We start from the raw sequence: 22,956 nt of genomic DNA, 5'->3' as shown, positions 1-22,956 counted from the left end.
GGAAGGGATTTCTACATCGCATTGTAACTGGAGACGCAAATGGGTTCATTACGATAATTCCAAGCGCAGAAAATCAGGGCCATTCCGGCCATGCTCTCAGGTCAACTGCTAAAGCGAATATTCACGGTTCCAAGGTCATGGTCACTATTTGGTGGGACCAGCTCGGCTAAGTGTATTTGTAGTTGTTGAAACCGACCTTAAAAATCACAGGCGATCGTTATCGAACGCAATTAATGCGTTTGAGCCGAGCATTAGACAAACGGCCACAATACAACAAGAGACATGATAAAGTGATTTTACAGCATAACAATGCTCGACTCCATGTTAGGAAAGTGGTCAAGACATACTTGGGAACGTTGTAATGAGATTTCCTACCGCACCCGCCGTATTCTGCAGACGTTGCTCCCTCGGACTGTCACTTGTTTCGATCAATGACACACGGCCTGGCTGACAGGCACTTCCCGCTTTATGAAGAAGTAAAAAATTGGATCGATTCGTGGATCGCTTCAAAAGATGACCAGTTTTTTCAACGCGGAATTCGTACGCTGTCCGAAAGATGGGAGAAAGTAGTGGCCAGCGATAGACAATACTTTGAATCATAAATCAGTTTTTCACAGTAAAGCCCCGAATTTCGGAATAAAACGCCGTAAACGTTTATCATTCTTGAAGGTAAATTCTGAAGTCCAATTTTTGGGACATTTCAGCGTAGGACTTATTGAGCGAATAGTTTATTATTGAACGTAGCATTTGATTGTATCAAATCCATAAAAAATTCTCTTCTTTTAAGTTTCACGGATATTCTGCATTCCGGACAGTAAAACACTCATCCTGAACCCAATATTTATCTTAGTTATACATAGTTATTTTTATTACCTTCAGTAAATAACATTCCATACGAATACCTAGTTCAAAAATAATATTCCCACATTAGTGACACTTATGCCAAATCCCGGATACTTCTCTTTTCGCACATTCCAAGACGCTTTTGATTCTCTGTCCTAAGCGAAACACAAATTGTTGTAAGATTGTTTAATCGCAGTGAGTCACCCGTTAATGAGAAAGAAGAAACAACAAAGGCAGATCGTTTACATCCAGCTTCCTCATATTTCACAAGAACAGGCTTTCCCGTGCGTTACCTCCATATCGGTTACAGCAGCTGCAGCAGTCAGGCGCTGATGATATTTGGAGGAAATGTGTGTAGAAATATTATTTTTTTATAGCCGCTCGAAAAGCTCGATAGAGACCTCCAAGATCACATCTGAGAACTACCATATGATGATTTGAATGGAGTAAAAATAAGGAGATTGGATTCGGTTTGTTCACATCCTTAGACGAATATCATGGAGTTAAAATTACAGGGTTGAGACTTTTGATGATTATACATAGGCGTACAACTTTGCTTTCGCCGTTTTTTTTTCGAATTTCGATGCTTTATTGTAAAAAACTGGTTATACATTTATGATTCAAAGTATTGTCCATCACTGGCCACTACTTTCTACCATCTTTCGGGCAGCGTATGAATCCCGCGTTCAAAATCGAAAGAATTTTACTTCTTCATAAGAGAAGAGATCAGCCAGGCCGTGTGCCATTGATCGAAACAAGTGATATAGCAACGTCTGGAGAATACGGCGACTGGGATAGGAAATCCCATTTCAACGTTTCCAAGTATGTCTTGACCACTTTCGCAACATGAGGTCGAGCATTGTCATGCTATAAAATCACTTCATCATGTCTCTCATTGTATTGCGGCCGTTTGTCTTTCAATGCTCGGCTCAAATGCATTAATTGCGTTCGACAACGATCGCCTGTGATTTTTTCAGTTGGTTTTAACAACTCATAATACACTACGCCGAGCTGGTCCCACCAAATACTGAGTATGACCTTGGAACCGTGAATATTTGGGATGTCGACGTGGAATCATGGCCGGGATGTGCCCATGATTTTCTGTGCTTGGGATTATCGTAATGAACCCATATTTTGTCTCCAGTTACAATGCGATGCAGAAATCCCTTCCGTCTTTGCCTTGCAAGCAGCTGTTCACAAGCAAACAAACGCCGTTCATCATCTCTCTGCTTCAACTTGTACGTCACCCAATTTTCTTGTTTCTGAATCATTCCCATGACTTTCAAGCGTTTTGAAATGGCTTATTGCGCCCTCCCAATTCTGCATCTTCAAAAACCTTCTCTCCTCCACCGCCATGCTGGCTTTCGACATCGAAATCACTGTTCTTAAAGCGTTGAAACCACTCTCGGCACGTTCTTTCACTAATTGCGGCCTCTCCATAGGTATTTGAGAGCATTCGATGAGCCTCAGCCGCAGATTTCTTTATGTTAAAGCAGAAATTTAAAACCTCCCGCAAATGGAGACAATTTGGCTTGTAAGCTGACATGTTTAATCGAGAATAACTTTATGATGCAGACACAAATCGACTAATATTTCGATAGCGTTATGTTTACAAATACCTGAGTTCATTATATGACATCTACGATCTATTTATTTCGAAGACCACTTACCGCTACAGCCATCTTTTTCAAAATGGCGGAAGCAAAGTTGTACACCTAAAAGTTTGATAAGAAATTTAAACTTATATCATGGTATATGTTTTTGAAAGGCAAAAAAAGGTATTTTATTAGTGATAGAAATTGTTATGGTTTACATCCAAAAAAACACAAGTTTGATTCTCAATTGATTCTACTGAAAAAAGTTCCTGTAGGATGTTTTTGTTTCATGTTTATTGTACTATTTTCCAACAGTAGAATTTATAAATTTGCGGTTTTCACCAAATTGATTCTCTCAAAAATTCGTCCGGAGAATATGCAACTCATTTTTTTCTAGCTCAAAATGTTTCTGAGATCTCCTCATTAGAATACTAATTTGGGAAAACCGATACATGGATGGACAGACAGAATTGATTTCGATCTAGTATTTTCCATGAATGAGTTGTTCCCTCTCAGCTCATTATTATTGAGATCATCTGGATTCGGATCATGGAAATACATAAAAATGAAATTTTAAAATTCAAACGTGTGACGTGACCTTGGGAAAAACTCTTCATACCAACAAAACTCGACTTCAAAGCAAGAATACACACATCAGAATGATGTATATTGATCGTACTTGACAAAGCGAACGCTGCTCAATCTAGAATCGCATGAATTTGAATGGAAAGAAGTCAAAGAATTCCATTTTCAAACAGATGTTCGTATGTCCTTGGTTTCTTTATTTCTGATTCAGTATTTCGTCATTGAGTGGACGCTTCTTGTTTGTAACCAGCGTCTGTTAAGGAATAGAGGTTTGAGTCCGATTGAATGATTTAATGGAGATATATAGGTATATACCAATTAGACTATTCATGAGGACGTGTAATGATTGCGGCTAATGAATAAGAATGTTTCATCTAATTGATGAACGCAGAGTGCGTGAGATGTTGGAAATTTGAATTCCTGTGAAGGTCGAAAAAAATTGATCTTTGGTACGGAAATTCAGCGAAATCAAAAAAAAAAGTCTATCCCTATCTTAATTTTTCTCCGATTTGTGTTTGTTCATATTCATTTTCCTGACAACTTTGAGCTACTGGTAAAATATCCCTATTTGGATACTGCAACAGGCCAATTGAAAAGTCCCTGGTCTACCATAGTAAAACACATTTTTTTCGCAAAATTCGATTTTATTATTTCACATAGTTGCCTTGGAGGGCGATACAGCGATTATAGCGATCTTCCAACTTTTCGATACCATTTTTGTAGTACAATTTGTCTTTCGCTTCAAAATAGGCCTCAGTTTCGGCGATTATTTCTTCATTGTCGCTAAATTTCTTTCCAGCGAGCATTCTTTCGAGGTCTGAGAACAGGAAAAAGTCGCTGGGGGCCAGATCTGGCGAATACGGTGGATGTAGAAGCAATTCGAAGCCTAATTCATGCAATTTTGCCATTGTTTTCATTGATTTGTGACACAGCGCGTTGTCTCGATGAAACAGCACCTTTTTTTCTTCAAATGGGGGCTGTTTTTTAACGATTTCATCCTTTAAACGATCCAATAACGCTATATAATGATCGCTTTTGATAGTCTGACCCTTTTGGAGGTAATCAATGATTATTATACCTTGCACATCCCAGAATACTGATGCCATAACCTTGACAGCTGACTGTTGTGTTTCTCGTCGCTTTAGATTCGGTTCATCGTATGCAGTCCACTCAGCTGACTGTCGATTGGACACCGGAGTGAGATGATGGAGCCATGTTTCATCCAAAATTCAGGTTTATTGCACTTAAACAGCTTCAAACACTGCTCAGAATCATTAACACGTTGTTGCTTTTGATCGATTGTGAGCTCGCGCGGCATCCATTTTGCACACAGCTTTTTCATGTACAAATATTCGTGAATGATATAATATACACGTTCAGATGATATCTTCACAATGTCTGCTATCTCGATCAACTTCACTTTACGGTCATTCAAAATTATTTTGTGAACTTTTTTGATTTTTTCGTCGGTGACAGACTTTTTTGGGCGTCCACTACGTTCGCCGTCTTCGGTGCTCTTTTCTCCGCCTTTAAACTTAGCATACCAATCAATGATGGTTGATTTCACTGGTGCAAACCCCTGAAACTCTTCATCAAGCCAAGATTTTGCTTCAACTGTATTTTTCGTTTCAAAAAGCTGTATTTAATCAGCACACGAAATTCTTTTTTTTCCATCATTTTTCAAATAACAAAAGTAGCTACGCACACAACGCAATATCTCACAAACTAATGGTCGGACTGCTGTAAAATTTCAACACGTATCGTTTGAAGGTTGGTACTAACTAAAAATCATTTGAATTAAATACTAGCACCGTCATCTGTGCATCAGACAGGGGACCTTCCAATTGGCCTAATACGTTGGTTCTTAAATTTTTTGGAAATGATAAAAATTATAAATCACAGCTCGTTAGCGCAATCCATTCATCGTAACAGTTGTACCAGCCTTTATTACGAACAAGTAAGTAACTTGAGCCAAAAGTTCAAATTTTTCTGCTAGATTCACTATAGCCAGCCGAGAACCACGACGTAAAAGTGCTTTAGTTTCGTGAACTGTTACTGCAAAATTTTCACTATTTTTAGTGATAGCCATGGGCGCCCGCAGGGGGGGGCCAGGGGGGCCATGCCCCCCCCTGAGATTTTGATTACCTCAATTTTCAGCACAACACCCTTAATATCACTTTCTCAATACAAAGGGTAAGGAAAAAAGGAAAGTAATGGATTCCCAACAATTTTCCGGTTTTCAATTACTATACATATAATCCATAATCGGCAGAGGTAGCTTTTGAATTGAAAACTTTTTTAGGCGCTATGAGCACTTCTTGGGTGAAGAAAAATCATGGAACCGAACGCACTCCATGCGTGTCAATTTTTTTATAAATTCACGATATGCCTATACTAGAGAGCACCAAGAAGTCTGGCAATTTAAGTGATCTTTTGAAATTCAGAGTAGAATCTGGTGATAAAGATTCAGAGATTTATTTATTCAACGCAGCTGGTTACTCGAAATATACTTCTCACAGAATTCAAAATGAGATCATTTCGATAGCTGGGCATGTAATAATGACAAATGTTGTAGAAGAAGCAAATTCTTCGATGAATTTCAGTATAATGGCTGACGAGTCTGCTGATATTTCTGGACATGAGCAGTTATCTATTGGAATACGATATGTACATGAGCAAAATGAAAATTTTACAGTGGAAGAAGAGTTTCTTGGATTCGTACAATTGAACAAATTGAATGCTGATTGCATAGCTGCATCAGTCCTTGAGGTTTTAGAAAAATCTGGTTTGAATTTGGACAAGATATAAGTACAAAAAAGCAATTTAATTCCATTGCATCTCCCATAAGTTGAATTTAGTAAAAAATGACATCAGTAAAATTACTGAAATTCGTAATAGCATTGGTACCGTTAAAGGACATTATTAGTCTCTTTTCGAGAGAGTACTTTAGGAAGAAATCTGATTCCAAATATTGCTTTGTTTTGTGAAACTCGTTGCTAAATATAAATCTTTGCGTTTTGGCTGAAAACATTAATACTATATTCAAAACATTTTTTTGCTATAAAATCTGGAAAAATTTCAATGAATTCTTCAACAAAAAAAACTGCTCAGTTATGGGCTGCAATAAACTCTTTCACTTTTGTGGTTTGTTTGACGGTAGCTAGTAAATATTTAAATATATTGGAATCAATAGCAAATAAACTATGATTTGTTTCGAAAAGAGTTACCGTTTAATTTTACATCACCTTATGTTGTTGACGTTATAAAAAAAAATGTTGAATTGGAAAACTTCACATTCACGGACATACTGATGTCGCCTACGACAATAATGGTCGCCTTATCGTTTTTCAATTATTTTCATTTTGCCCCCCCTGAGAAAAATTTCTGCGGGCGCCCATGGTGATAGCGGAGTATTTACTTGTCAAATATCAAAAGATGACAGCTTCAAAAGTGACATCTGCCTAGATAGTAGGCTCTTCAAAATGAAACCTTTCATTTGAAAACCTTTTAAATCGAAGTCAAAGACATTGGCTCTGTTTATGGAAAAAGGTTGGATCAAAATTGGTCCACACAAAGGTTATTCTGTATTCGAAAGGAGTCAATTTTGACACGAAATTCTGGGATTTTGACATCAATTCGCATACGTCAAATTCTGCTAATTTGTTAAAAAAATGTAATGTGTTTCATTCGTAATCATTAGGTGTACATATTCTTTGTATTTTACAAAACGAAAGATACAGCTACTGGAGAGAATTACCTAAAGAATCCAGTCCGTACCTGTCGTCAACCCATACCAAAAAAAAAAAAAATATCGTTACACATCTAGCTCAAAACGCTTTGTTAAACTTGCAGCCTCCATCTGCGACAATAGCTTCGTGTTCTTGAATCGTAAATTTGAATAAACGGTTATTTTTCATATGAATACCAAGTTCTACTTGCGTTGTTGCGCTCGCTTTCTTGTTTTCGCAATTGGCAATGTCCATTACCATCGGCGTTTTATATTAGATGGCAATCTTTGTTCTTACGTTAATCCGATATTGTCTCTCGTTGTGCAAAAAAGCATTTTCTTCGTTCCTAATAAGTCTTGAGACGGTCGGTGATAAAAATGACAGTGAGGTCAATTCGGTGAAATTCTCTGGAAATTATTAAACTATAAAATTCAACGAAGGCTGCAGTTGAAGAGTTTGGTAAGGTTGACGGTCAGTTTTTGTCACTGTTGGTCCAGATAAATCTGTTCAATTGCTGGTAATTGGATAATTACACGTTGATTTGTAACTGTTGTTCTTTAAAGAATTACGGTATGTAACATTTTGTGCGCCATATATGGTTTCAAATTATAGTCGAAAAAGTCACCTGCTTGATTTTCAGAGTTTTGAAATGGGTAAATTTATACGTTATGAGAAAAGTAACGGAAAGGACTGATTTATACAGAATTTTTTTGGTTATAGAGGTTCGAACAAAAAGAAAAATGCAAGAAGTTACAGGGTGGAAAGGACCAGGTAGTAGCCTGATGGAAAAATTGTTACCGGTTAATTTTTCTGAATATTTTCGTATGAAGTAAAATATATCTTCCTGAACAAGAAAGTTTTAAGGTCCAACTCAATCCTATGACTAGTCTTAGAGATACAAGGTGTCGAAGTTAGAAAATGGCCTTTCTTTAAAATAACATTTCTCGTAAAAAAAACATCTTGAATGAAAAACTTTTGCGCGACAAATATTGCATACCAAAAGGGCTATAATTTTAGACTCATGTTTAATAAGAATAATTGTTATATACTGGGTGAGTCGTACATTATTCAAAATGAAATTGGTTTAATTCATAATTCACCCTGTAATTGAAAAAGTCTTCCGTCAAAGGTTTATACATAGTAAAACGGTAAAAAACACGTTGGTATTTACTTATTGTTATTTTGTCATTGAACAATGGAAGGCGTTACACAGGGTGTCCTAAATTCGATGCTCACTGAGAGATTCTCATAGATATCTTGATTCGTTTTCGAGTTACAGGGTGTTTCTTGAAAAATTAACCTTAAAATATTTTGCTATATCTATGATCCCTTATGATTATCATATGATCCATAAACATTACTGAGGAAAACGTTGTGAAATTACCTCAAACAGAAACCAAGATATAACGAAATATTTGAAACAGTTATTTTTCAGCACTCTATAACAAACTAAGATATCTATGATCTGCTTTCTGTTACATTATTATCGGAAAAAAAGATTGGGGGGCCTTGAAAATATTTTCTCTTTTTATAGTTCTCGAAATGCTTTCAGTGAGAATCGAATTTGGGACACCCTGTATATAATAATATATAAGAACCGTAATTATAAACCTAGGTTGTATAAATATTTCTCTTCCAGAAAAAGATGTCAAATATAAGTAATTAAAACACATGACAACTGGTAACATTTCTGGTTTCTGGATTCCATGAAGATTTTATAAAGCAGGTACTGTATCTATTGGCAAAGCCTTTTTTCTACATGATCTTAGGTGATTACTTTCGTACAACTGGTTCAGTAGCATCCGCTTAGGTATTTATAACAAGGCATCTGTTATTCATTGGTTTAGTTCTTTCCTTGTTCCTTCTTTCTGGTCTTGTATAAAATCCAAATAAATATAGGGAAGCAAATTCAAAGCAGAAATGTGTTATATACATAGTGAACCAAAATCTTCTCTGATCATCTCAAAAAAAAAAAAAACAATCCTTTCCGTGATGCCAGTACCGCAATTGACATTGACCCCTGAGCCCCCAGTTCATTCAAGTTTCAAGACCACTCAATATACCAGCCCATAACGAATATTTATAGTCCACATGGAAAAAGGATGTATATTAGCAATACTGCAAGCACATGCAAAATTGAATTTCAGGCGGACATATGTTAGTCGAGCGATTTATTTATAGATCTTTAAAAGGCAATTAGTGCCTCTGGTGGCGCCTACTTTAATTACAACCGTTGCAAGTAATTTGAATGTGGTAAGAAAGAGGCAGTACCACACAAGTACCAGTGGTGGTCTTTGGTACAAGCGTTTGATAGAAGTAGACAAAGATTGAAGGTTATGGCGTATTAGATAAATATACTAATTGCCAAAGAAACTACCCAGAAGCTGTTTAAATTTAATTTTTTTTTGTATAATAGTACCATAGTATAAGGAAAGGATAGTAAGCCAGTGTAGTGCTTTTTTCGATTTTGTTGATGTTGAGCGACATCTAGTTGTACTCACGTTTTACTCGAATTTTACTGTCAAAAATTGGTCCGTAAAGTAGAGCCCTCTGAAAAAATCGGTGTTATTTCGAAGAACTAAAATATTTGAAATAGAGTGGTCAGAAGATTTCTATATTTTGATATTTTTTCTGCTCTGTAATAAGCATTTACGCCAGTGGCGTGTATTTGTGATAACTTAATAATAACATAAAAATTGTTGGCAATGTCATGCGACCCCTTTTCAACCACGCCACTGAATGAATTATCGTATTATTTCTGCGCCATCTATAGCTCATGATTCAGCGCTATCTATTATCGAGTTACTTCTCCAAATCCAACTACAGTAGCGACCCCTGGTGACTATTTCCTTACCGTCAAACGGCGGTTGGCTTACTATCCTTTCCTTATACTATGATAGTACCTATAGCAAGGAAAAAATGATTGAATTTTTGGAAAAGGAAGATTTTTTCATGTGAACAATTTTTGTTACTTAAATATCGTAGTCGTGTTTTGCAAGTTTTTTAAATTTTACAACAAACCATCTGTCCGAGGAGATTCAAAGTCGATGTTTAGTTGTTGTTAAAATGTCTAAAGCACGTGTACGCGGAATTTATTGCCAGCTAAGTGAATTTGAAAGAGGTCGAATTATTGGTCTACGGGAGTTGTCATTTCGAGAAATCGCTAACCGTACGAACAGAAATCAACTGTTTTGAGATGTTGTCTTTTGAATTGCAACAATCGACCCCATCTTGTGTTACCTCTGACGTTTGAGCATCGCCGGCAACGATTACAGTGGTGCAGAGAACGTCAACATTGGAATGCGGCATCAGGTCGTCTTTTCTGATGAATCTCAATTCTCCTTGGGTGCATATGTTGGTCGAAGAAGGGTTAGACGACGTCGGGGAGAAAGACGTGCACTTCAGTTTCATGTAGAGCGTCATGTACACCGGACAGTAGACGTTATGGTATGGGGTGCTATTGCAAATGCAAGTAGGTCACCTTTAGTCTTTATTTGAGGTAACATGACACCGCTGCGTTACCTTCAAAAAATAGTTGAGTCATATGTTCTCCCTTGCCTTAACCGGCTCGAGAATCCATTATTTCAGCAAGATAATGCTCGACCTCATGTTGCCAGAGTTATTTTAAACATTTTCGAAGCAACCCATGTAATTCTTTTGACATGGCTGCCCAGATTTCCCGATCTTTTGCCCATGGAGCATGGGGCAAGATGACTGGAAGGCTTGGAAATTTATCCCAGCCCCCACAGACTTTGGCGGCTCTGATACATAAAGCACAAGTAGCTAGGGACAGTATCCCTCAAGAAGAAATAGACCATCTTATTGCATCAATGCCGAGACTTGTTCGGGAGTGTATAGATAAACACATTATTAACAAATTTATTAAAATAAAATTGTAAACCCTGTGTTTTCACCAAATTTCAGTCATTTACTCCTTGCTATACTATCTTTGTTTATACCAAAAAAATGTTTAAATTTAAACAGCTCCTTCTAGGGAACCATTTTGACTGACCCTGCAAATTCTTCTTCATAAAATATCTAGGTATTTTGGACTGCCATTCGAAATCAGGATTTTTGAAACTTCTAAATTTTACTATTACGTTAGTAGTATTATTTTTTATATCTTCTCAGACAAAACCTGGACGCTGCATAAACCATTCAACAAGTCATTATATCTTCTTTCAATGGTCGTCAAACGCACGTATAGCGCTGGTAGATAAATCCAGAGGGTAAAACGCGAAAATTATCGCTTATATATCACCTCCAGAGAGACCATCATAAATTTCCAGAGAACATCACGATTTAATGATTTGCGATAAAACTTTATATACGTCTACCTTCTGATCTCGTGTGAATCTCACAGACAGTCACCTCTCTTGATCGTTTCCCAATAAATACTGGTAACAGACGACTTCTTCGCGAGATAAGACTTGCAGGTCCCTTGCTAGTGTTCAATTAATCGATTACTTATTATTTATAGCGTTGAAAATGATTATTCTTAATGAGTTATCGGAACGACTCAATCTCGTCGGACAAGGTGGAAAATTGGCTTAAGCGGCGTGAAATTCGACAGAGATTTTTATCTTTTATTTATTGAATGTTGCGGAAGAATGAAATTTAGTGTTTGGAAGTTGATTTGTTGTGTTGCGTACTCGTATGGTGGTTAGAAAGTGATCATGTAATTGGTTCGTTATTTATGATCAGATTTCGGTGGAATTTGAGAAGGTAGAAATTTTTGGTAAAGCACGTGATATTACGACACAATTTTAGTCTTGAAATAGTTATTTATAATACAAGTGCAGAAGGCATTGATATTCTTCCACGAGTTCAAAATTCAAAAACGAGCCACGAAGTGGCGAGTTTTTGAATGAACGTGTGGTAGAATGAGCCTTCTGTACGAGTATTAAACATTATTTTCTCTAATTCATTGCATTTTTATTGAAATTAATGAAATATTTCCATAAATATCATTTAGTGATTTTTGCATTGAAAAATGTTGGTTGGCAGAACTGATTTCTTTAAGGCAAATTGATGAGTTGACAGATGAAGCCGTGGCGGAAAGTTCGGAGTACCAACATATATCTAATAATAAAATATAACCATGAAAACTGTGCATTTCTTATATATTCTCGCACGATTTTGTTCTACAAGATGTGGAAGAATGAACGGAATAACCACAGAATTAGAGGAATAACTTTTTGCTACGATTGATAGCAAATATTGATTTTGCGGACACATATCAAACAGCAAAGTGATACTTTTTCTGCCTAGGCAGCAAAGTAATGACTTCACTGCCTAGGCAGCAAAACGATTATTCTCAATGGAAATATAAGATTCAACAATTTCTGACAATCAATATTCTTTGCCACCCCCCTTATTTCTAGAGGAGTAATCGCTATCACTGTCCATAATATGAATGAATTTCTATCAAATTTAATTTTAATTTATCACAACAGGAAAAATCAAAAGATTGTGGCAATTGTATAAATTTGCAAATATAATATCCTACATAGGTAACGGGTGTCTTTTCGAGGTATATAACTTTAAGTCGGCATTACTGTTCAAGATGGCGACCGATTTAACAGCTGTCAAGTGATTTATTCTCAGTTTGGTTTGGCAATTCATCATGAATAGACTCACACCTGAACAACGCTTGCAAATAGTGCAATTTTATTTCGAAAATAATGGTTACCTCCATTTTATTTTGATTAGCGATGAAGCGCACTTTTGGTTAAATGGCTACATCAACAAACAAAACTGCCGCATTTGGAGTGAAGCTAATCCTCAAGTGTATGTCGAAACACCGTTACACCCAGAAAAACTGACTGTTTGGTGCGCTTTATGGGCTGGTGGAATCATTGGTCCGTACTTCTTCAAAAACGATGATGGCCAGAACGTTACAGTCAATGGTGATCGGTATAGAGCCATGATTACTAACTTTTTCATTTCTGAATTGAACAACCATGATGTCCAGGAGCTGTGGTTCCAACAAGACGGCGCAACATGTCACACAGCTCGTGCCACAATCGATTTATTGAAAGACACGTTTGGTGACCGCCTAATTTCACGTTTTGGACCTGTGAATTGGCCTCCAAGATCTTGTGATTTAACACCGCTAGACTACTTTCTGTGGGGCTATGTGAAGTCATTGGTCTATGCGGATAAGCCACAAACCCTTGACCATTTGGAAGACAACACTCGCCGTGTTATTGCCGATATACGGCCACAAATGTTGGAAAAAGTCATCGAAAATTGGACGTCCAGATTGGACTACATCCGAGCCAGCCGTGGCGGTCATATGCCAGAAATCATATTTAAAATGTAATGCCACAAGATTATCTTGCGGATAAATAAAATTCATGTCAATCGAATAATCCATCGTTGTTTTATTGCAATTTGAAGTTCTATAGCTCTAAAAAAACACCCTTTAGATACCGGATTTATTCTCTTTGTTAGTTTTAGGTATCTCTTCTATTTTTGATGAAAATTCACAAATTATTAATAATTGAGATATTGTATGGCAATCTTTTCTGGAATATTATTGACGTGAATTAACGAAATAATTTTTCTGAGCATAACCTGAAAAATTGCCTTCGAACGGTTCTTAAGGTGAATTATTGGTAATCATTGTAGAATTCCTTAGATCAGCTATTCAATTCAATATTTGCACACCGCCTACGTCATACCAAGACCTGAAAACACTCCAAACAGTGGTCAAGCGACTTGGAAATCCAGCCGTCCTACCAAAACCTATATAGAATGATAAAATATAACTGTCGATATCCCATATTCGATTTATCGAATATGAAGCAATATACACCGGTACTTCCGAGTCAGTAGTACCACCTACCATTGTTTCCAAAGTCGTAAACTTCCTTTATCGACATTACTCACTTACATTAGTTCGATCTTTTATCGTCACTCAAAAAAAAAAAAAGAAAGATCGTTTACGCAAGGAGCACAGCCGTGTATTTGCCTAGTACGGACCTTGGATTCAATACATTAATTTTAATAATCGTCATTGAGATGGTTCTGAAATATACCGGTAATTTATATACGAAATCCATGTTGGCTGTGTACGGTTTTCGGATATACCTTTTAGGTGGGATCATTATGGATTTTTTTTCGGTAGTTTGCGTACCTTTAGACCCATTACTAACAATCGATAGCTATACGAGGTGACGTATTGGTGTTTTTATAGAGGAAAATTTCGGAATGAACTTTGATAGTGTCCTCATACGAGGTTCTTTCGAAAACTAACGAACTTCACAATATACTTTTGTAACGGGTGTTTTTTTGCGAGGCATATAACTTTAAAATTGCATTACTGTTCAAGATGGCGACCGATTTCACAGCTGTCAAATGATTTATTCCCAATTTGGTTTGGCAATTCATCATGAATAGACTCACGCCTGAACAACACTTGCAAATAGTGCAATTTCATTTCGAAAATAATGGTTCTGTGCGGAATACGTATCGCGCACTACGTCCATTTTATTTTGTTTAGCGATGAAGCGCACTTCTTATTGAATGGCTACGTCAACAAACAAAACTGCCGCATTTGGAGTGAAGCTAATCCTCGAGTGTATGTCGAAACACCTTTACATCCAGAAAAACTGACTGGTTGGTGCGCTTTATGGGCTGGTGGAATCATTGGTCCGTACTTCTTCAAAAACGATGATGGCCAGAACATTACAGTCAATGGTGATCGGTATAGAGCCATCATTACTAACTTTTTCATTCCTGAATTGAACAACCATGATGTCCAGGTGCTGTGGTTCCAACAAGACGGCACAACATGTCCCACGGCTCGTGCCACAATCGATTTATTGAAAGACACGTTTGGTGACCGCCTAATTTCACATTTTGGATCTGTGAATTGGCCTCCAAGATCTTGTGATTTAACACCGCTAGACTACTTTCTGTGGGGCTATGTAAAGTCATTGGTCTATGCGGATAAGCCACAAACCCTTGACCATTTGGAAGACAACATTCGCCGTGTTATTGCCGATATAAGGCCAAAAATGTTGGAAAAAGTCATCGAAAATTGAACGTCCAGATTGGACTACATCCGAGCCAGCCGTGGCGGTCATATGCCAGAAATCATATTTAAAATGTAATTCCACAAGATTGTCTTGCGATAAATAAAATTCATGTCAATCGAATAATCCATCGCTGTTTTATTGCAATTTGAAGTTCTATAGCTCTAAAAAAAACACCCTTTATATCAATTCATTATAATATGAAATTATCAAAATGATCTTCTCTACGAGTTATTTATACAGTAAGTGCAAACTTCTCTCGTGAGTAGGTACTCTAGTAATAAATAAACTCCATTCAAACTCGATATAATGGATACGTGTACGTTTACACCTAGATATAATCCCTCCCAACAAGTAGTTTCTGCCAATGCAGATCATGATATTCCTTGGATGTCGTTTCCAAGAAAGACAGACCGATTTACATAAATCTGAAGTGATGGAAAGATGAAAGCGCTTACTTTGCTCGATTCTAGCGTTGACTGAATTATCCAATTTGAATTTTCGTGCTGAATTGTAATATTGAAGTGTTCGAACTGGGAGAAGCAGTGATGCTGGGCCGAAAGCTATCGTTCAGCTAAAGGCAAATGTTATAAAAATGTAATAGTCGAATGTTACCTTGAAAAATAATATGATTTTTGAATGAATGGGTTTTCCGATAGGCATGATACATTTTAAAATGGTTATAATGGCAGCACTGTGTGTTATTTTTTGACATTTGTTACGTCTTTTGTGTTCAGTAGGTTAAGCCATTTAATCATGGAAAGATACACTTTTCAATAACGTTTAAAAATTGTTGAATTGTTTCATCAAAATTTAAGAATTTAAGTGTAGGAGGAGATCCAAATTTATCTCGACAATTAAATTTTTCTCAAAAAACGACATGGATACTTTTCATTCTGATTCAAAAACCGAAGCTATAAGACTACCACAAACGTACTTCATTTTCTGATTTTGCTCTTGAAAATCATCGAAATGATGAGCAATTTTATTTAGTGGTGAAGCCCATTTTTGATTCAACTGTTATGGATGAAAATCTGCGAAAACTGTTAGAGCACTATTACATACAGATAAAGTCACTATGTATGATATGCAATTTATATTGGTGCAGTGATTGGTCCATATTTATTTGAAGATGTATAACCATCAATGGATAATGATACAGAACAATGTTAAATGTGTTTTCTCTTGCTGCTGTTGAGAGGGATCAGCACAACGTGGTTACTCAGTTCAAAACGAAATCAGAGATACCTATTTCTTCTAACAAATCACTGATTTTTTTGAGGTTTTCACATAATATTCTTGTAAAAAGTTATTAGTCGATTTGTATCTGCACCATGAAGTTATTGTCGATGTCAGCTTACGAGCCGAATTCTCGTTATTTGAGGAAGATTTCAATTTTCTGCTTTAATATGAAAAAAATCTGTGACTTAGGTCCATCGAATGCATTCAAATACCAATGGTGAAGCCGCTATTAGTGAAAGAACGTGAAAAAAACGGCGATTTTGACGTCGAAGACCAGAATGGCGGTGGAAGAGAGAAAGTTTACGATGATGCAGAATTGGAGGCATTACTCGATCAAGACTACACTACAAGATTTGGCAGGATCAATGGTAGAGACGCAAAAACCATTTCAAAACGCCTGAAATTCATGGGAATTATTCAGAAACAAGGAAATTGGGTGCCGTACGATTTGAAGCCGAGAGATGTTGAACAGCGTTTGTTTGCTTGTGAATAGCTGCTTGCAAGGCAAAGACGTAAGGGATTTCTGCATCGCATTGTAACTGGAGACGACAAATGGGTTCTTAATAATATTCCCAAGCGGAGAAAATCATGGGGATATCCCGACCATGTTTCCACGTCGACGGTCAAACCGAATATTCACGGTTCCAAAATCATGCTCGGTATTTGGTGAGACCAGTTCGTCGTAGTGTATTATGAGTTGTTAAAACCGCCTGAAACAATCACAGGCTATCGTTATCGAACGAAATTAACGCGCAATACATCGAGAGACGTGATAAAGGGATTTTTCAGCACGACAATGTTCGACGCAATGTTGCGAAAGTGGCCAAGACATACTTGGAAACTTTGAAATGGGAAGTCCTACGTCACCCGCCGTTTTCTCCAGACGTTGCTCCCGCGACCTATGACTTGTTTCGATCAATGGCACACGGCCTGACTTTCCAGCACTTCCGTTCTTATGAAGAAGTAAAAATTGGATCGATTCGTGGATCGCCTCAGAAGATGACAATACTTTGAATCATAAATGTATGACTAGTTTTTTACAATAAAGCCTCGAATTTCTGGAAAAACTATGGAAGCAAAGTTGTACACCTATGTTATTGACGGATTTGGCCCAATTATTTAATAAATTTCCGAATTCAAACCTTAAAGACTCTTTAGTCTTTACCTATGTAGGTATTCACTTCGAAAGTTATCATTGTTACCAACATTGTGTCGAAATGATAGGCGCACAGAAAGCATCGCGCAAAAACCAAAGGCTAATATCGAAAATGAAACCTCATATTTACACAAACAACATATAATTATGAAAAAATTATGTTTAAACTTGTGTAATGCTAATGTGACCATCTAAAAATAGTATAATTAGTAGAAATTGCTATTCATTCAGAGCAATTAATGTATTTTTATATAGACCGATCTCGTTTTTAATTGATGTAACGTGGGCTTTAGCCCCGCCCAAAAATACGTATAAGTATAATGTTTTGACACTCGTTGATTTATTTAATAACACAATTATATTTCACGAAAAAAAATTATAACGGTTAATAATTTGAGTAATTTGACGTATAAAAATGTTTCAAGTTTGTATTTGGCTATCGAAATGAGTTTCTCATCTCTTGCAGTAGAAATTGAAATGAGTTGACCTTTAATTCTGGGCAGATCAATAGGTTGAACGCATATTGGAATAAAATATATAATATTCGATTCGTGACATACAAATTATCAGTAGAATTCTTTGTTTCTGCCTTGTAGGCGTTTTGAATGCTCTAATTTTCTCGGATAAAAACAGATAATTATATGTATAGAAATGTTCACCGTTCAATTGAGTATTTATTTCTTTTTATCATTTCTATGAATGAATTTGCGTAATCCTTAATATGAATCAAAGGTTGAACTCTTGGACTTTCCGAAAGTTGTGTTTTCACTAGAATAGACTATAAAATTAAACCTAAAGAGAAGTGATTAATACAAAGTTTATTTTTGAAAGTATGCAAGCTGATTCATAGAAAAATACTATCAAACATCAGATCTAATGAAAAAAGTTCTAGAAATGCACTGACTTTGCATCAAGTGCATTTTTGCTTATTCATGAACCTATTGAATACCTCATAAATGTTGTTATACGAGTATATCATGAAAGATGTGATTGAAAATCAGAAAAAATTCATTAGGGTAATAAATAGCTTTACTGGGGTGAGCTTTTGTTTACAAAAAACACCCTCTTTGATATTAGATTCGCTCCCTAAATACTGATTTGGCATCACCCTGTACATCTACTAGCAGAATTTCAGTTTTATATATTTTTTTTTTTATATTCAGTTTGAATATTCTGATGTTCTGAGTACGCTGTCAACATGAAATTTCACAAGAAGTTTAGAATTGTTATTTTAGTTATTTTAGACGCAAAATATCAACACTTTCGAATCTATCCCCATATTTAGTTTTTTTAACTATATGCTCAAACAAAGACTCCAAAACATACTTATTACTGTAAAAATTAAACTTGGAACATAAATGATGATTGGATATTCGAGTTTCAATGTTAATGATAATGTTGTTACCTATGAAATTTCAAATTATAGGTATTGTTACACCTTAAAAATTTTCGTGACTTCATTTTGTTCGGTTTTTCCAGAAATTGTCACTTGCATTTTTCTGTAAAAAGTTCAGTAGCTCGCTGACCTATATCTCAATCTTTTTCACCGGAAACGAAAAGTTCTTCTGATTCGATTTCGCCGAGAAAAGCTCGAAAGTTTTGTTCGTTAAGCCCTTTTTACACGCCCCGTTGCCATTGGATACCGGGAAGAAAGGAGTTTTGAGAACGCAATCCTTATTTTCGTATGTACAAGAAAAACACAAGGAAGAACAATCATCTTTCGTAATTTATACCTACATAACCAGAAGAATCTTTATTGAAAATCGTCGGAATACGTATATAATACTAAACAATAATATATGACGGAAATTTCAAAAAATAATGAAATTGTTAACTGCGTTTTCAGGTGATGGTTGACTGCTTTTTTATACAGATTAATTTGAAATGTTCTCGATATTCTCGATAAGGTTTGGTATTTCAAGTAATCAGTTCCAATGAAGAAAAAAATTGAAAATTCTTGATTTTTGAAATTAAGGAACTTGAAATTTACACAACTTGGTTGATTTTTTTCGAAAATGAATGTTTTGAAAAAATAATTTGCTACCACAACAATAACTTGATAAGTTTTATTCAGACAACAACAGCTGAAAGATGCTCCAAGGAAAAATTTGGCTCTAATGAAGAAGTAATTGTCGAGATTGAAAGCAAAGACGAAACTTTCGACAGAAATGGTATTGAAAAGTTAGAGTACATGTATCAGTCTTGAAGGTGACTATCTTGACGACTTTTTTCCTTGTCTTAATTTCCAACAATCACAAACGCTCAATTTTGAATTACAAATGGTTTCTTGATGAAAAAATTGTATGACAGCACTTATCAGCAACTTTTTCGAGTTTATACCAGCGGCAAAACTTAACACTTGTTGTCACCAAAATAGTATATTCTAAAACAAGGTGCAGAATGGGCTCCTGTTAGAACACGAATGCGAAATTCGAAAGCGAGCGACGAAGGAGCGAGTTTTCGAACGCATGAGTGTTGGAATGGCCTTCTGCAACGAGTATTAGACGATATTTTCTCTATTTCAGTCAAGTTTTGTGAAATATTGTCGAAATTCAATGAAAAATTCAGATTATACATCCTAGTGACATTTGTATTGTATCTTGGCAGTTGGTGTGACTGTTACGAAAATTACATTACATTTCTAAACTAGTAATTATGGTCTCATGAAATAGTCTTGTCAAATACCATTCGGGCATTTAATTTTTCCTGTGAAAAAAATTGAAAGTACACAATGCAAAGAATACTTAAAAATTCAATTTTATTCGTAAAACATTTTTACAGGTGCGAAAATTCTCGAAAAAAAAACACTTAAACCATAATTTTACACGAACCATGAAAGTGGCAACGAGAATCCGAGTCGAAGATGAGGATTTTTGCATCTGCATTCATGCTTTTTGTTAAAATATTACTTAGCGACGTGTTATTTCGATATTTTTCGAAAAAATCAGATGACTTTATGCTATTACTTACGAATATAGTCGAATTTTTTAAATAAAATGTTTTTTTTACTGGTTAAACCTGGTACTTATTGAATGAAGTATTAAACGACATAGAATGACACTTTGGAGGTTAATTAAGTTAATTGTATTACATTATAACGTTTTGACGGTTCAAAAAAATTACTAGTCGAAGCGCGCAAAAGCTCCTGAGTTCCTTTTCCCAACATCTTCAATGATAATGAAAACCAAAAAATTTCGTGAAGGCAAAAAAATAATTTCTTCGAATCAACAACAAAAAAAATAACTAGTGCCAACAATAAAAACCGATACGCAACAACACATTGGCGCGACAGAGACCTCCAAATACCTGTTGCATCAACCACCACGCACATCAGAACCCAATCGGAGTTCACATTGACACTAATACCAAGAAAGGTACATTATGCAAACGCAAACCACCTAGAAATAGTAACACCAAGGGCGCCTACCTTACTGCCGCATGATTCATAATCTCGGTCCCGGCCCAACAATCCACAACAAAACACACACACACAGTCACACCAACAACAAAAAAACGAAAAAAACTCTTGAACAAAGTAGTTAAAAACAACTAAAATAAAAAAATACTAACTAAACTAAAAAAGCACGCACATCAACAACTCGCCGATTGCGGCAACGGAACCCTGACACTGCGCTCAGGCGGCGGAGGTGCACATGTTCCTTCCGGGCGGCCCAGGGAGGCCGGGTGCGTCGGGACGCCGGCGGAGAGCGTCGGGATCGACGCGGACGGGTGGAAACGTCACCCCTTTGGGGTTTTCGGGAAGTGTGGCTGGCGATTTGGACGGCTGGGGCAGATCTTGTGAGCGTGGTTCGGGTGTGCGGCGACCTTCGCGCTGGCTGGCGGACTGACGGCGCGACGAAGACGACTGGTGCGCGTGTTGGATGGCGGTCACGGCGAGATTGAGGTTACTGCTGGAGTCGCGAGTAAGGCTGGGGGTCGGGTTGAACGGTTGGGGAGCTGGGGGGACGTTTTGGCGGGTCGGGGGACCTGGGGGACGGTTTCGAGGGGTTGGGGTACCTGGGGGTCGGTTTCGACGGGTTGGTGGTTTTTGGGGTTTTGAAGGTGGAGGTGATGGTTTTGAGGAGTTGGTGGACGTGAACGGATGGAAAACCTGCTATTGGTGTTTTATTTCAAACAATAACCCTTCAGGTTTATGGGGTCCTTCAGAATTACAAGTGGTAAATTACATGGCTTTTGGTTATTTTTTTTTGTTAGCGGCATCGACTACAATGGTCATAGTTCTTGTTTATTATCCTCAATAATGAACCTTTGGAATCGTTGATGGAACAATATTCAAAACTATTTTCAGTTTACGCTTTGGAATGTATGAAATTCAAAAATCGAATGAAAAAATCTGTCTGTCCGACTGTCTAAAGCTTCCCTCGAAAACTGAAGGGCTTTCCAGTGAGGTATTTCATTTTGATATTAAAAAAAGAGTATATTTCAAAAACATATTCGTACAAAACTCTGCTTTCGCCGTTTCATTTCGAAATTCGAGGCTTTATTGTATGATTCAAAGTGTTGTTTATCGCTCCACTACTTTCTTCCATCTTTCGGGCAGCGTACGAATCCCGCGTTGAAAAAACTGGTCATCTTTTGAAGCGATCCACGAATCGATTTAATTTTTCACTTCTTCATAAGACCGGAAGTGCTGGTCAGCCAGGCCGTGTGCCATTGATCGAAACAAGTGATAGCACCAAAGAGCAACGTCTGGAGAATACGGCGAGTGTGGTAGGACTTCCAATTTCAACGTTTCCAAGTATGTCTTGACCACTTTCGCAACATGGGGTCGAGCATTTTCATTCTATAAAATGACTTTATCATGTCTCTCGTTGTATTGCGGCCGTTTGTCTTTCAATGCTCGGCTCAAACGCATTAATAACGTTCGATAACGATCACCTGTGATTGTTTCAGTCGGTTTTAACAACTCATAATACACTACGCCGAGCTGGTCCCACCAAATACTGAGCATGACCTTGAAACTGTAAATATTTAGTTTGGCCGTCCACGTGGAAACATGGTCCGGATATCCCCATGATTTTCTGTGCTTGGGAATATTGTAATGAACCCGTTTTTCGTCTCCAGTCATAATGCGATGCAAAAACCCCTTCCGTCTTTGTCTTGAAAGCAGCTGTTCATAAGCAAACAAACGCCGTTCAACTTATCTCGGCTTAAACTCGTACGGCACACAATTTCCTAGTTTCTGAATCATTCCCACGACTTTCAGGTGTTTTGAAATAGCTTGTTGCGTCACTTCTTATGATCCCGCCAATTTTTGTTGAGTGTGACACAAGTCTTGATCAAGTGATGCATCCGATTCTGCATCTTCGAAAACCTTCTCTCTTTCACCGCCATGCTGGCATTCGACATCAAAATAGCTTTCTTGAAACGTTGAATCCACTCTCGTCACATTCTTTCACTAATAGCGGCCTCACCATAGGTATTTGAGAGCATTCGATGAGCCTCAGCCGCAGATTTCTTACCTAAGCTTATTGTATGACATCTACGATCTATTTATTTTGACTACCACTTACCGCTTCATCCATCTATCTACTGCAAAATGGCGGAAGCAAAGTTGTACACCAATAAATCGACATTTATTGTGAAGAGGAAGGTATGGCATTAACGATGGAAAAAGATATCAGCCAAATGGCCGCCATGGCTACGGTTTCAGTAACTTTTCATGAAATTGTCCATGACCAATTCCCACATTTTCGGTTGTATGTCCCCGATAACTTCATGAATATTTGCAATTTCAAATTTGA

The 22,956-nt window shown here is 37.0% G+C and overlaps 2 protein-coding genes across 4 annotated transcripts in view; both read right to left on the bottom strand.

Annotated features, from left to right (window-relative positions):
- LOC123670614 (inverted formin-2) overlaps positions 1-21,097 on the bottom strand; it is a 129,131-nt gene extending 108,034 nt beyond the window's left edge. For 2 of the 3 annotated variants that reach the window (XR_006745939.1, XM_045604127.1), the window contains exon 1: positions 20,619-21,097. The gene's annotated coding sequence lies outside the window, so the exon portion shown is untranslated. The remainder of the gene's footprint in view (positions 1-20,618) is intronic. The other variant, XM_045604128.1, reaches the window with a different exon arrangement.
- LOC123670767 (serine/arginine repetitive matrix protein 1-like) lies at positions 20,826-22,737 on the bottom strand. The gene is made up of 2 exons (XM_045604314.1): positions 22,726-22,737; positions 20,826-21,302 (listed from the first exon to the last, which is right to left on the bottom strand). The coding sequence occupies exons 1-2, from the start codon at positions 22,735-22,737 to the stop codon at positions 20,826-20,828; spliced, it is 489 nt and encodes a 162-aa protein (XP_045460270.1).
- Between the last annotated feature and the right edge of the window lie 219 nt (positions 22,738-22,956).

This window comes from Harmonia axyridis, chromosome 1 (genome assembly GCF_914767665.1).
Source record: "Harmonia axyridis chromosome 1, icHarAxyr1.1, whole genome shotgun sequence".
Classification (NCBI taxonomy): domain Eukaryota; kingdom Metazoa; phylum Arthropoda; class Insecta; order Coleoptera; family Coccinellidae; genus Harmonia; species Harmonia axyridis.
This window is presented reverse-complemented; position numbering and strand designations above follow the sequence as displayed.